Source organism: Chroicocephalus ridibundus, chromosome 7 (assembly GCF_963924245.1).
Source record: "Chroicocephalus ridibundus chromosome 7, bChrRid1.1, whole genome shotgun sequence".
Taxonomy (NCBI): Eukaryota; Metazoa; Chordata; class Aves; order Charadriiformes; family Laridae; genus Chroicocephalus; species Chroicocephalus ridibundus.
This window is the reverse complement of record NC_086290.1, coordinates 31,059,921-31,074,443: the sequence shown is the minus strand read 5'-3', so window position 1 is coordinate 31,074,443 and position 14,523 is coordinate 31,059,921. Positions and strand designations below refer to the sequence as shown.

Below are 14,523 nucleotides of genomic sequence, written 5' to 3'. Positions count from 1 at the left end.
TAGTTGTTTTTCCACATGCCTCCTGGAGACTTTGGTCCTCAGGCCAGTAGTGGAGTCAGTGGCCCTTGTAAGTGCCAGAGGTCCCTCAGTCTCAGGCAGTATGATGGAAAGTCCATCAAGGTTTTAGGCAGGAAGGAGGGGGGTGGGAGAGGGACGGCAGGTCGAGTCAGCCCTCATGCAGGCGTGCTAATGTGAGAGCCAGCCTGTCGCATTTCATGGAGGCACTGCAGCTCCCCTGCTGCTCACTCCCCATGAGCCACAGAGGCAATAAAAAATTCAACAAGCCTTATGGTCAAGGGTCAGTTCAACAGCGTGATGCTCCATTTGGTGGGGGAAGAGGTGAGGGGGCTGGAAAGTGTGCGTACCTGGAGGTACTCTTTGTTGCTGTCTACATTGGGGGTCCAGCCGTTGTCATCACTGTTGAGCCGGCTCTGTTGAGGGGTCCACCGCCCATCTGAGTAGGTGGAGGAGGCACTGATCTGCATGTTGGAGATCCTGCCAGACTCCATCCCCAGCGGCACGTTGCACTGGAAATCTGGAGCAGACACACACATGCAGACACAGAGATCATCTTACAGTCTCTGTACTTGCCTCTCAAGTGGAAGGCAGGCCTAAACTATCCTCCCCAGCTAACCCCGAGCAAAGCTGCCTGCCTCGAAAGATGAACAGGATCTGCACTATCTTGCAGGTTGTGTGTGCTCACAGAACGGCACTGAAAAATTAAAGATGGGGCAGCTTTATGTTTGCATGGCCTGAAAATGAATATGAAAACGAATACAGTCCAGATCTTTCTTCCTTTCTCTACCTCCTTCATCTTTGCACAGTTTTGACACAATTCTGTCCCTTCCCTCCCTCCATCTCCACCAATAAGTCCCCTTGCCACAAAGTTCCCCATCTTCTTTAAGTCCAGAGGTGAAATCTAAGCACTGACAAGGCAAGGAAAATGGGCAAGCACACCGGGAGGGTACTTACTGCTGTGCTGCCAGCAGGAACATTGATGCCTGGAATGGGAAGGTCTAAAGGTTTTGTGTGCACGTGAGAGTATGGATGCATGTGTGTATGTGTCTATGTATATGTATATGTGCATGTGCTATATGTGTTATCAGGCCCACAGGAATTAACCAGCCAAGAAGCTTTAAAAGTCACAATTAGCTCAATCTTATTGTGTATCTCATATATTTTATGGCAACTGTTTCATAGAAACAATAGCAAAGAAAACTATAGGAAATAGGAAATACTGCATGGGCCCAAGCATGCTACTGCTGCTGTAAACCAATGGGGCTTCACCAAACTGCCTGTTTTTTAATGTGGTCAAGTCAACCTTGTGTGGAAATGATGGGCCAAGTTAAGATCTCAGTGGTATTATTAAAGTTTAAATTTTACACCACCATAAATAAAAACAGGCCTGGCCCTTTAGCAGCTCTTGTGCTTGATTTCTCAAGCTTTGGGTGTCATCCACATTTTATTTCCCAATCCTTTTAAAGAACAGAATAGAAAGGGGATTAAAGAACAGATCAACTGAGTGTGGATATAGGTAATAGTGAAGAGCTCATGCTTGTCTGTAACTCTCACAGCCTCAGCACAACATCCCTAACCCAATCACACAGCAAGAGCCTGTAACACAGCTGCCCTGGTGCTGCACAACCGCTACTCTACCCTGCTCTCCATCATGGGCTTTCAGTGTTGGGTCAGGGACCCTCTCTCTTTCTCTGGGACTGAGGCGTGTCCTGAAGGCTGCTTCTGTTGTATCACAGGTTCACTGCTAACAGAGGTCAAGAACTGCAGCTCTGATGTAAAAATACCATGGGAAAACAAACCGAATCTTTCCTTGCCTGCAAGCATTATCACAAAGAACCAAAATGCTCTTCATTCTCAAAACACACAACTTACTTCCTCGCTCCACATCAATTTACTTCCCTTAATAAGGGTTTTAAAACAAATTTTGGTTTGAAATTCTTAGAGCTTTAGGCATTTTTTAATTAGACAGTCAAGAAATTCCAATTTGTAGTTTGGGGCTGTGCATTTTTGGAAAACCAGAGAGAGGGAGAGACTATTTTCCCCCGTGCTTTAATGAATCTGCTGCACCCTCTGGGCTGAAGTCTTCCCCTAAATCCTTTGGGCTGAGCACATACGTGAAGGATTCTATCCCAAAAGGTATCGAGAAGACTTCACAAGCAAGTGAAAAGTCAAAGAAAGGTCAAAAAGTGTGATTCTTACTAAAATCTCACTTCTGTGAGAAACAGAGAACACACCTAGTGTAACTGCTGTCTGCATTGCCAGTGGGGGACCAGCCCCTGGACACACTCCTGCCTGCCTCACTCTCACATGTGCCAAGTGAAAGACTTGGGAGAAACAGGTGACACGACTGCCTAAAGCCATATGCACACATTTCCAACTTACTTTCTGGGACTTCCTGCTGGATCAAGTAGTACTGAGCAGAGAAACCATCTTTAGCCACTGCCAGGTCTGTGTGGAAAGTCAGCGAGAGGACGCCGGTGGTTGAGCGGATGTCCGACGGCATCTTAGTGCCACAGTACCTGCCTATCAAGGGGCCGACTGCAAAAGAAAGCACCAAAGGTAACGCCTGCTTTTCCACCGGCCTCCTGGGTCACTAGCAGATTGGCATCACTCAGCAGGGATGCCTTAGCGGGACCGATTGGGATAAAAGAAAGGCTTTGGGGATGGGCTATTTTTCACATTCGCTGGCACAGTGCCATGCAGTGCGCCATGCAGAAATATCCACTGCAGCAGGCGTTGCTCTGCAATTGCTGGGAAATGCTCCAATCTGCTCTGTTTCCTGCTGTTGGTATGGGTAGGGAGGTCCTCCCAACACTGCATGAACCCACTGCCCTTCCCTGAGGGAGGACGGTGCAATCTTGGAGTACCCCACGGGGCTTTTCAGATCAGTGGTTCCAACAGAGCATTAGTTTGGGGTTTAATACACGCAGTCTTCTGCAAGCACACCATCCCCACAGCCGGCCACGGAGCACTGTGATGGTAGGCTGCGTGCTGTAGCCACATCTGAGGATAGGCACCTTTGGTGTTCAGGCACAGACTGCACAGTTTTGGAGCTCTGTGAGACACCCAGAGAGGCTGAGGACAGCAGCACAGCATGGCTTACCCTGAGGGATGCCATCCCAGATGTCCAGCCAGTCGTACTTGCAGTCTCCTTCCCCAGCCTGCAGCGGGTCATGCTCAAGGTCGAAGAGCAGAAAATGGAGGAGGATTTCTGTCTTTGGCTTGGCTATGATGGTGAAGATACAGTCCAGGTTGTGTGGATACTTGTCAGGGAAACCTGGAGACTCAATAGTGCCATTGGAGGCAGTGAAGTTTCTGGAGCAGTCCTCAGAGCCTGTTGTGTCAGAAAAAAACCCGCAGCCTTAGCAACAATGCAACTTAATACCAACAGCTTGATACACTGTGGAAACCCCGTTTTGAGCTTAAAGGGGTTGTGTATTCACTTCTGGAAATGTCCTGTAACCCAAGAGCTGTGTGAATTCCTGCAAGGACCAAGACGGTGATTTTCAAAGCTTTCCACAGGTGGAGAGACAAGGTCTGTGCATTCACTGGAGTGGACAGCATGTGTCTAGATCCCTCAACACAGCTCTGCAAATGTAAGCTGTATGCCACTGCTGATCCCCATGCCAATTACTCCAAAAACAAGACTAGGAAAGGGATCCCATCCAAAGGCACCCAAAGCCACGGCTGCAATTTGGTAGGCTATGTCCCCCATGCCAGTGGTGGTGGCCCTGGTGGGGAAAGGAGGCCATGGGAGGCTTCCCCTGCCAGCCCTACCCACTCTCTGCTGGGCTCCCCAGTCACCTGCCAGGAGACCTGTGTCCACTGCCCCAAAGCCTGCAGAGGGGCTGGCCAGCACACAGGGGGCTGCCGTATGTGGTCCTCGCTGCCGCGACTGCCACCCCTGCTGGCAAAGGGCCACAGCAGCTCCAGGTCTGATGGAGGAGACCCTGTCTGGGGAGGACGCTGCCTGGGAAGGGGCAGAGAGGAGTGACGGGGATGCCATCTCTTTGGAAGAAGCTGTTCCCAGGGGCTGGTCTCCTGCAACCTCTCCCCCTCTCGCATGGACATCTGTGCCTCAGTTTCCTCTTGAGAAAATCAGGAAGCACAAATATTTACACAGTGAAAGGGTCCGGGGGAGGGTGCCAATGTCTCCACTGTTAGCTGGAAACCCTTGGGAAGCATGTGGTTAGCCTGCAGCCCCCCCCCCCCGAGATCCACGCAAGGCATGAGGGCCGGCTCCAGCATACATCCCTGCTCTATGGCCACAGCAGGAGCAGGGGTAACAGGGGCCGTGGCAGGGAGATCTGTGCTGAGAGGAGGAACAGAGCCCTCTTTCTCACAGACTGAGCCATCCGCACCAGAAATGCAAGTTATTTCTATCCTTAAGGAAGACCTTTGCGTGGCGAGGAGAGCAGACAATGTTGCCTCTTATTTATTGCTGACCTCAGCACTGGCCTCAGCTGCAGCCAGGCCAGCTCTGTGCCCCCTCTCACACAGCCAAGGTGCCTCAGGGTGGCCGGGGAAAGGGGAATTTGTGTCAAGGGGAATTTGTGTCGTATTCATACAACTTTGAAACCTCTGCGCTGTGGAGACAGGACAATAGGCAACAGAAATCGGTAGCCTGGAGCTATCAGAGGCGAAAGGGAATGTTAGAGATGCTGCTGGCCACTGCTGCAACCCGGCGTTAGCATTCACAAAGGTTTCCGCTTTAGTTTTACTGGGACACCCTCCTTCTCCTCTACAAACGCTTCTGCTCCGGCTCTTCCAGGCAGCACGAGCCTTTCCAGGACTAATGGGAGACTTGTTATTCCATTCAGCATTAACCTACAGGAGTCAGGCCAGCAGCCCACAGTAATAGCAGGATCCTAGCACTGCATTATGCAGAGCCTAGCTGGAGAGCTACTCAGGAGAGGCTCTTAATTGACTACCTAATGAAGCAGCCAGCTTTTCTGGTGTGAACCTGTGGGGTAAAACATAGAGGCAAAAAATAAGGCCAAACACAAATCACAGCATAATGCCGTGAACAGGGATAAGGGCGCACTTCGTTCCAAACAGCTTGAAAGACAAATAGATAAATAGGGAAAATAACACAAGCTCTGAGCTAGGGAGAAAATCAAAGACTAAACCTAGAGTTGGGGACTGTCCTCTAGAGACAGGAGAGAGACATAACTATGTCACTGCATTAGGCAACAACAGTTTCCTCATGTGGGGCTCTTATCACGTTTGGCATCTTTGTCTACAGTTTGTCTGATAGCAGCAAACACAACGATCAGGTTTTTTTATAGGGAAGCTGCAGATAATCAACATGAGTCATGCTGGCTTCAGCAGCAAAAACCAGCCTGAGAGGAGACTTTGATGCCCAGCGATGGAGAGCTCAGGCCAGCCCTGCCAAACTGACTCACAAAGCGAGCAGCAAGGAGGCTGGACCAGCCAGGGCAGGCGGCTCTTTTGTCAGTCCACAGACCACTGACTGATACCCATCAGGGGATTCAAAGACTGGTATGCAGTTGTTTGTATGCAGATTGCTTCATGCTCACACCGTGATAAGGGAAATTTAGCACAAGGTGTGGAAATAAACGCTCAGTTGAAAAGAGTTGGTTTTTTTAGGTCACCTTTAAGAAAGAAAGAAGCTGCAGCCACACTGCCTTTACTGATGTAGACAATGACAATCCGATGACCTTTAAAGCTGGTGACACCCTTGCTGGCTATTGTGACTGCTTAGATGGAAGCTTCGCCCATGCCTGCCTGCCTGCAAACAAAAGGCAGGGTTTGCTTGTACTACGGTGGCCCCGCAGCCAGCGCTGCCCACCGCCCTCCCTGGGAGCCCCGGGCAGGGGGAAGAGGGGCTGGGCAGGCAAAGTGGGCTGGGGTGCTCCCGGATCACAGGCTCATCTCTGCTCCTGTGCCAAAAGCTGCCTTGCCAGGCTGGATTTCGTGGGCTGTGGCTGGAAGAAAGCATGGCTATTTCTGGAGAGGATGGCTGCCCGTGGGGGAGGCTGCTGGCTATAAGAGCCCCACCACCGCTTCAGGCATGAGGGCAGCTCTGCAGGGACCTACACCAAGGTCTCAAACTCAGCTCTAGGCTCCATCCAACATCCGCTCCCTCCCACATCAGCCCTTGCTTCCTCTCCCTCCCTACCAGCAGCAACAAAATCTCCTTTTCCCATTAATTTGGCCCCTTGCTGGCTCTCACCCAGGCAGACAGGGTTCCTGCCTGCCATCCCTTCCCACAGCCACACTCAGCCTAGCCTAGCCACCTCAGCCAGCTGGACCATTCCACTCTGCCCTGTGCCCCAACTCAGGGCATGGACCCGATGTGAAGACAAGCACAACCCAGCACAGTCTGCTGGGCACAGAGGGGTTGCATGTACAGGGAGAGAGAGACAGGGGAGGCTGAGGTGGGTCGGCAGTCTTCCCACCCGAACACAGGCACTCGCCTCAGCAAACCCCAATAGCCAGATGAACCACTGAACTCTTTTTGGACTAACCTGCATCTTAACAATTAACAAATAGCCGTGTGAGCTGGCTGAACCACAACAGCTCGATGGCCAGTTATACAGCCCAGGCAACCACCAGCAACAGCACTTTCCTCATCCACCTGAACCTCCAGACACTGCCTGTCCTCAGCATTTCACAATGAATTTGGGGGGTCCCATTCCCATCCTCTTGCAGCAGAATCTCCACGTTCACATCTACCTGTGACCAGGCTGTGGGCTGCCTGCACACCTCTGCCTGCTGCGCAGCTGGGCCAGGGCCCCTGGGCACCGGTGCCTGTGCTCCCTGCCTTCCTTTTGAAGAGGCTTGGTAAGCCACCCGGTTGTGGCTTACCTTTCTGGTTCTTCACCAGGCACAGGCATTTTTCTTGTGCTGGATCTGATGACGTGAAAGCTGCATTTGTGTTTTCTTCCAGCACACCACTGAAGGAATGTGCGCACAGGGCAGGTGCCCGCGTCCCCATGCAAAGCACACTCTTGTTCCCTCGGTGCACAGGCACACCTCTCTCACCCACACATACTCACAGAGCAAGCACAGAGTGGGTTTTATTTTCTCAAGCCTCCTTCTTCCCAGACACACAATTCTGGCAAATATTTAGACAGAAACACTATTAAAAGGCCTTTGAGCAGCTTTTCCTTTCCTCAATAATAGTTCGGTATTAAACAGAATTATGAATAGTTCCTCTTATATCTGCCTGGAAAGGCGCCGTCTCGGCCCTTGACAGCACTGCTGACAGCAGTCCCTTGAAAACCAGAGCTCCCCAGTTACAAACCCCACTTCCAGGGAGAGAAAACACAGTGTCATTGATCAGCCCTGAATCGCAGCTCCACAGGAGGGGGAGCTCCATGCACTCCTAACGGAGGGACAATCCCCACTTAGCCCTAACAAGCTCCACACATGCCAGGGAGAATACAAGAAAATGCCTCGAATACAAGAGAGCATTTAACGAGGAACCCTGCTTTTGATGCCACACTGTGATCCAAAAATGCATTATCATGCGCCACTAATATCTTTACCTTCTTGCAAATGTGATGCAGCAGACTTGCTTAAATTAAAAAAAAAAAAAAAAGAGCCATTTATCTCTGTAAAGCATGCTAAAAATCATATTGAAAAGGTGACCAAAGACATCTCCTTGTGAAGATCATCATGGCAAACAGCCTGAGAGACAGGCACTGACTCAGACACTCACCTGTCTTGTAGATCTCGTAGCGCAGGGAGAAGCCAGCACCTTGTCGTGCATAGTCCGAGGTGAACTTGATATAGAGAGAGGGGCCAGAAGAGATGATGGTAGGAGGTGCTATGTTCCCACAGTGCTTGCCCAGCAGGTCTGCTGCTTCGCTGTCCCCATCTCGGATCTCGATGTAGTCATACCTGTGGAGACAGGTGAAATGGCAGTCAAACCATCTGTCAGGGAGATGCTTCGGGATGCCAGGAACAAACAAAGAACACTTCTTTATATCTGCATATTTTACAGAACATCTTCCAGATGGGCACCTGGGACTCCGTCACTCACACCACACCACACCACACCCTCCCCAGTACATTTTTCCTTTTTGTCTGTCTGGCTACATTTGAGTCTCCTCCTCTGTCGCTCCTCACTTCATTAATTTATTGCACCCACATCCACTTCAACTTCAGAGGCAACATGCAAAATTTAGAATAAAATTTAACTCCTTTTCCCCAATACTCCTTCAGCATGGGCGAAGCTCAGATACAACTCTCCCGGGGCTGCTCTTCTTCCCTTACCTCTCTCCTTAAGTGCCATCCTGCTACTTAGCACAGCTCAGTTTATTCCACTATCCAGGTGGGATTTTGCCAAGCATGCACCAAGAATGAACATAGTCAATGTTCAATCCATGTGAGCAGGTAGCGATTTTGTGCACTGTCTGACACCACACTGGTCCTTTAACAAGCATGGCCAGTACACTTACTTATCACTTGGACTGTAATACTGATCCTCTTCTATTAAGCGCTGAGAAAGGTTTTCTGTGGATGAGAAGTGCTGCGTAAGAGCTCGGTAACCACATTCACTATTGCCTGATCCTTGTATACCCTGTAACCACAACCTGCCTTCGCTAAATCCTACCTGGAGATGTCCCACCTGCCCACTGACGTGGCTCCTGGGCATCTGAATGATCTGGGGAAGGAATGTGAAGGGCTGGAAGAACTGCCTCTCAGTGCAGAGACAAAAACTTGTTGCAAAGTCTGGCTGAAAGGTGAAACTCCCAGATTCTTTCATATTTTTTCATATTTTCTAGGCCATGACTAATGGCAAGGTAGTTATCAGTCTCTGCGTGCTGTGAAGAAACAAACAGCTTTTACGTGAACATCTTGTTCTTCAGCTGCTTTCTAACACCCGCGCTCTCCCGCCCCTCTTCTCCTCTCTGGCCAGCACGCTGCTATTTACAGAAACTGCCCAACTCCGACTGTTTATTCACTTTCTATCAACCTGTTTGAACAACATGCTACAGCTCTTCTCATGGGGCCAGGGAGGAAAAAAGCATTTCCAGGCTGCCAGGAATCTGCCTTTCTTCTTTGTCACAAGATCTCCTGTTTGGGAATGGAGAGTTGAAAGGAGAAGTAGCTTGCTGGATACAGCGATGATCCTCATGTGACTCATTCCTGTTCTGCAAAGCACACATCGGCAGGCAACAATCTCAAAACAAACTTCCAGGAACTCAGTGTGCTCCTCCACAAAGAAAGATGGCCTGGACGGCTTCGGTTTCACTCCTTTCTGGGACTAAATCAGGCTGAGAGCCAGAGGCAAAATGCCTGCAGATAAAATCCTGTCTATGCTGGACCAAGCACTCAGCTAGCTGCAATCACCCAGCCTTTAACTTCGTTACAGACTCAGTTGGCTTGGCCAAGGTGAAATCCAAGTGGTCTTGAGAAGAGGCACTCGCGCAGGAAGAGAATTTGGCTTGGTTGGTGGGTGGATGCACATTGATGTAAATGAAGATCTGTTTCCTCTGCTCTCTCCTCAGCTCTGTGTAGCTCCCTATCACCTCGTGACCCCTTATTACCCTGACATCGTCCAGCAGCACCCTGCGTGACCCCACTAATGTCCATCATGTGTGGCTTGATCCCACTGCCTCCCCAGGGATGAGGAACATGGTAGTGTTAGTGCTTCTTTTAAGTAGAATTTTTTCCTCCTTGTTTGTCTATTTGTTTAAAGTAACACTGAGCAAGCAGCGGGGACATTTTGTTCTCTAAATAACTACTTGTTCTCAGTGTGCTTGCAGCCTTTCCACATCCGAAGTACACATCTGTGCCGCAGGACTACCGGCTACTAGTGAAATCATGAATATGTAGCAAAATATTAATTTGGCAAAAAAAAGAATGTTGGCAAAACACTGTTAAGGGAGAGGATTACAAAAGCTGCCATTTGCATGGCACAGGCAGAGGTTAGCTACATCCCAGGGAATCACATCTGTTTGTGTCCTCGTGGGGTTATAACTCGCCAACATGGTACATGGCTTCAACTACTTGACTGTAATGATCACAGCTTCTGCTGTAGCCAACACACCAAACATCCTAGCACTGTCCACATGGCTCCTCAAACCACCCAGTGCTGTGAAGCACATTCTGGACCAAGAAATATTTGCTTATTGAATGGGTGAATAACTTCCAATAATACATACAATTTGGGAATATTGCAATCTGCTCATGGGCAATTTGCAAATGGAAAATTAAAAGAATGAATCTGGTAAGTAAATCATCAGGAAATATTTGCCTCTCTGAATTAAACCCTGTTTGGCTTCATCCAAGCATCTAACTGAGCTTTCTCCTACTGGAGCTAATCCTTAATAAATCAAATGTTACAAACAAGTAAAAAAGCCCCTACGAGAAGGTCAGGGAATCATTTTTGCCAAATGTAAAATGAACATAAATGCATGAGTTTTCTTCCCTAGTTAAAAAAGTCTTGGCCCAAGCCCTCTGCTCCTCATGAGGCAAAGCTCTCTTTCTTCAGGTCATATAAACAGTGTGAGTTAGGCAAATGTTACACTCAGGAGACAACTCCTGCCCAGATGATCAGGAGCACCTACTTCCTCTCCAACATAGCAATTAAACTTTAGGCTTTCAAAATGAACACCAAAGACACCCGGGCCAAACCATGAAACTTTCAGACTTCAGCAAGAACACCGGCTAAACCCCACCAGAGACTCTTGACATCATGTGCTTCAGTCGTGTCCACGCCTTGGCCCACAATCAAACAAGCTGATAAACCCCATTCTCCTTATGTTGGGTCACTGACCATGTTAAAATCTAGTTTGGCCAGACCTTTGCTTCTGTTAAGCTTAAGCATGGTTTCCAGATTTTGTTCCTCCCGTGTGAAAAACAAGAAACAAAATAGGAAAGAAGAAAGCCCACCCTGGGGATGCTTCCTGCTCTCAGCATTTTGAGATAATTACAGACTAGGGCACAGCTGGGTGGGACACATTATGCAACGATGGCATCCAGTGCCCAGCAATTTGCATTTCACTCATATAACCAAACCCTTTGTTCCAGTCAATGTGCACCGACATCCTTGTGGGTTGACCTCTCTGGCATTACCTCCACTGGGCAAGCCGCCATCTCCAAGCACATTTCATGGCCACTTCTCCCCATCTAGGCACTGCTCCAAAACGAGCCAACCATAAATATGTGAGGGCAGGGTGTAGCATCCGTAACCCACAAGTATGGGTTGGATTAACCAAGTCTTCTTGCGGCCATGGTGGCCGCAGTTGGCTGGTCCTCCAGCAACAGGATATTTTCGGCTGTTGCTTGAGCGGGAAGGCCAGCCAGCTGGTTTGAAACTACCTCAAACAGAGGCTTCCACTAGGAAGTTTTAAGGAAGGGAGGCTAAGCTGAAGTGCTTTTAACTTCCCATACAAGAGGGGGTTGAGAAAGGAGGGAAACGCATTGCTTAGATGCTCTTCTTGGAGCTGTTTAAAAGAATTAAATGGAAAATGTACAATGCTTACAAATATTGCTGCATTTTTATTAAAGATTTTTAGTAGAAAGTGCTTTGCTGATGTTAAGAGAGCTTTTATAAACTAATTATAAAGCACTTCTAATGCCTGTATTACTCATGCTTTCTTGCTTGTTTTTTCCTCCCGTCAACCCTCTCTGCTTCCCAGTCTTTCCTTTCTATTTTCTCTAAGCCACTTTGCCGCCGGCTGTCCAAAAAAAGGCTGTGAAGCACAATAAAGGTAAACAAGCCCCAATTGCAGTGATTATGAGAAGGCCTCCACCTTTTCAGTCCTTTTCTGCTGTGAACTAGCTAATCTGCTCCCTGGCCATTGAGCTGTGCTGCACATTCCCCCGAGGCCAGCACAGACCTCCCAGGTGCCCACCCAGGCACCGGTGAGCTCCAGAAACGCTGCGACCCATCTGGGGAGCAGCACCGGAGAGCCCGCACCATTCCTCTGGGTGCTCCTTTCCTGAGGCACACAATTCAGCACAAAGCACAGTTTTGGGACTCATACTGCTCCACACACAATCAACAAACCTATTGCCCCTCAGCCCCAGCTCCTAAGAGATGCTGAGTCTTTCCCCACTGAAACATGCTTCAAGGACATTATGGGGACATGAGCTTAGGATGGGGAGATATACAAATGATAAATAATTCATATGTTTACAGCCATAATATGAGCCCTCCCAACGCATAAACTTGTGCAAGCTTTGCTTCAAAGCCCGAGGAGGGTTGGCTCCCCAGACCAAGTTCTGACCTAGCTGGCAGCTTTCTCAGTGTCTTTGCAGAGCTATGATTTCAAGTAGGTGAGGGCTCTCACGCAGCTAAGCCTGGTTTCCAGTGCTTGCCAGGGCCGGAGAGAGCTGCAAGGCTCTAACCTGAAGTTCCCCAATGTTTCATTTGGAGCTGTTATTTATAGGCACTTCCATGGGGTTCATGACTGCACCTGGCAAACAATAATGATGGGATCCTCCCAAGACCCCAGGACGTGGGAAGGCAGGGAGCAGTGGCTGGCCCAAGGTCACAGAGGAAATTTGCAGCACTGCCAAATAGAAAACTAGCCTTGATTAGACAGATTATATTATATTGGAGGAGTCTGGCCTAGATAGAGAGAGAGACAAATAGGTACTGACTTCATGCCAACAGCCCCAAATTTGGGAATGTCCCATGTTGACTTGAGCCTTCCAGATCCCTGGCCTGCTTGAACCATTATGTCATGATGTCTCAAATGCATCTGCTGAGAATAGGAAGAGAAACTGCAATTCTAGTGAAATTCAGCAGGTGTTAATACTCTGCAGGTAGCTGGGGCAGGGTGTGGGGAACCTGCTTAGCCACAACAGCAGCTGGGAAATGCAATTGTTCCCTTTGAAAAGGTGGCAGGTAGTTTGTTTCTCAGAAATTACAAATGTTATTAGAGGCATAAAGTTTTTTAAACATCCCCTAAAAAAAGGCTCGCTCTTAGAAATGAAATAGCAGCTGCAGTATAGAGATGGTTAAGAAATGGTGAACCAGCAGCTCCGTGCTTGTTTTGCAATCAAGGCGGCGGCTAGAATTAATGTCCATTACATGCTAGCTGGCTTAGTCGATTTTTCTGTGTCACCACCCATCTTCATGCTATTTCATATGCCACCTTCAAACCAAATCCTTATTTCATGGGTGGTTACGTTGTGAAAGACAAGAAAACTTTTCTGTGATGTTTATACAATCTTGAGCAACTGCAGGACATACCCTTCAAAGGTTACATTGCTGCAGAAGCTACTGCAAAATGGTATTTTTTTCATAGCTGTGATAGCAGAGGCAAGCACCTCTGCTGTCTGATGAAACAAGAGCAATGAAGTTTGATCTTAGCTGCCAGCCCTTAATCAGAGTAATTAATTATAAATACAGCAGATGAATTGGATTCTCCTTTGACTTGAACTGGTTTTACACATGTGTAACTCATCATTTTAAGGGTAATCACTCTTAATTTATCCTGGGGTGAGAAGAGAATCGGTCCTCATAGACAGATTTGTGCACAGACCTAAAAAAGCTTTTTACATATGTACGTAAAAAGCTGTATCATATGTAGCTTTAGCCTACTAAACGTCCTCTGCTCTCAGTAGAGGCAGACTCCTTGCATCCAGTTTGGGATGAGTTTAATTGTTCTGCACTGACAACAGAGGTAGTTTAAAGCACTCTCGCTGACCGGACTTGGACTTTGGGTGGCTGAACATCGGAGAGATGAATCTGGTCTCAGTCCGCAGCTTGTGGGACCGTTTTTGTCCATGCTGAGGCAAAAGTTGCACAGAGAGCAGGCAGAGCTTGCCCTTGTTTTGCCCTGATGGAAATAACCACCCCTGGCAACAGCAGAGAAAAATAGGCTATCATTGCTCTGCATCTTAAGGGATTTCAGTGACTAAAATGACCAAAATCTGATGGCAGCAGGGGAAGAACCAGGCCTGGGGGGTGGGGGGGGCATAATTGCTTAGGATTTCTCGGAAGTTTGTTTTGAATTTGATGCATCCCATTACATCTTGTGTAATCACAGTATTGTAGGGTTTTGTAATCATTCCACTGTGCTTTGGATTATTTTCTTATCTCTCCTCAAAAGTCTGACCAGAATTTCTGAGAAATGAGAAAAATCCAGTCAGTCAAAAAAAAAGAAAAAGAAAAAAGAGAGACAGAGAGGGAAAGAAAATAACCCTAACAGATTGGAAAACTTCTTCAAAAATGCCTTGAAGACAAAAAATGGAAACTACAAATAGCCTCTATTTATACTCCTTGGGTTGTTTTCACCCCCGTACAAGCACCACTGATGGGAAGAGTGTTTCAGCAGTTACTGCTAACTTATGCGGAAAATAAAAAAAAAAAGGTAGCCAAAATACATCTTGCAAAGGGAAGAATAAAACATAGCTGCAAACTGCTCCTGTGGCAAGTTCTGATTCAGGAGGGAATTTCAGCTCCTAGCTGCTGCGTGCCGCTGCCCCCCCAGAGACAGGAGAGCAAAGGCTCCCCCACACTTTGCCGTTCATCCTCAGGCTGCCTTCTTCAAGCTGTGTTGCCAGATCACTGCG

The 14,523-nt window shown here is 48.3% G+C and overlaps 1 protein-coding gene across 6 annotated transcripts in view; it reads right to left on the bottom strand.

Annotated features, from left to right (window-relative positions):
• NRP2 (neuropilin 2) overlaps nt 1–14,523 on the bottom strand; it is an 89,677-nt gene that overhangs the window by 52,749 nt on the left and 22,405 nt on the right. For all 6 annotated transcript variants that reach the window (XM_063340490.1, XM_063340492.1, XM_063340491.1 and 3 more), the window contains exons 3-6: nt 7,706–7,887; nt 3,122–3,352; nt 2,401–2,556; nt 366–535 (exon numbers count right to left, since the gene is read on the bottom strand). In XM_063340490.1, coding sequence (XP_063196560.1) covers nt 366–535; nt 2,401–2,556; nt 3,122–3,352; nt 7,706–7,887 — 739 coding nt within the window. The remainder of the gene's footprint in view (nt 1–365; nt 536–2,400; nt 2,557–3,121; nt 3,353–7,705; nt 7,888–14,523) is intronic.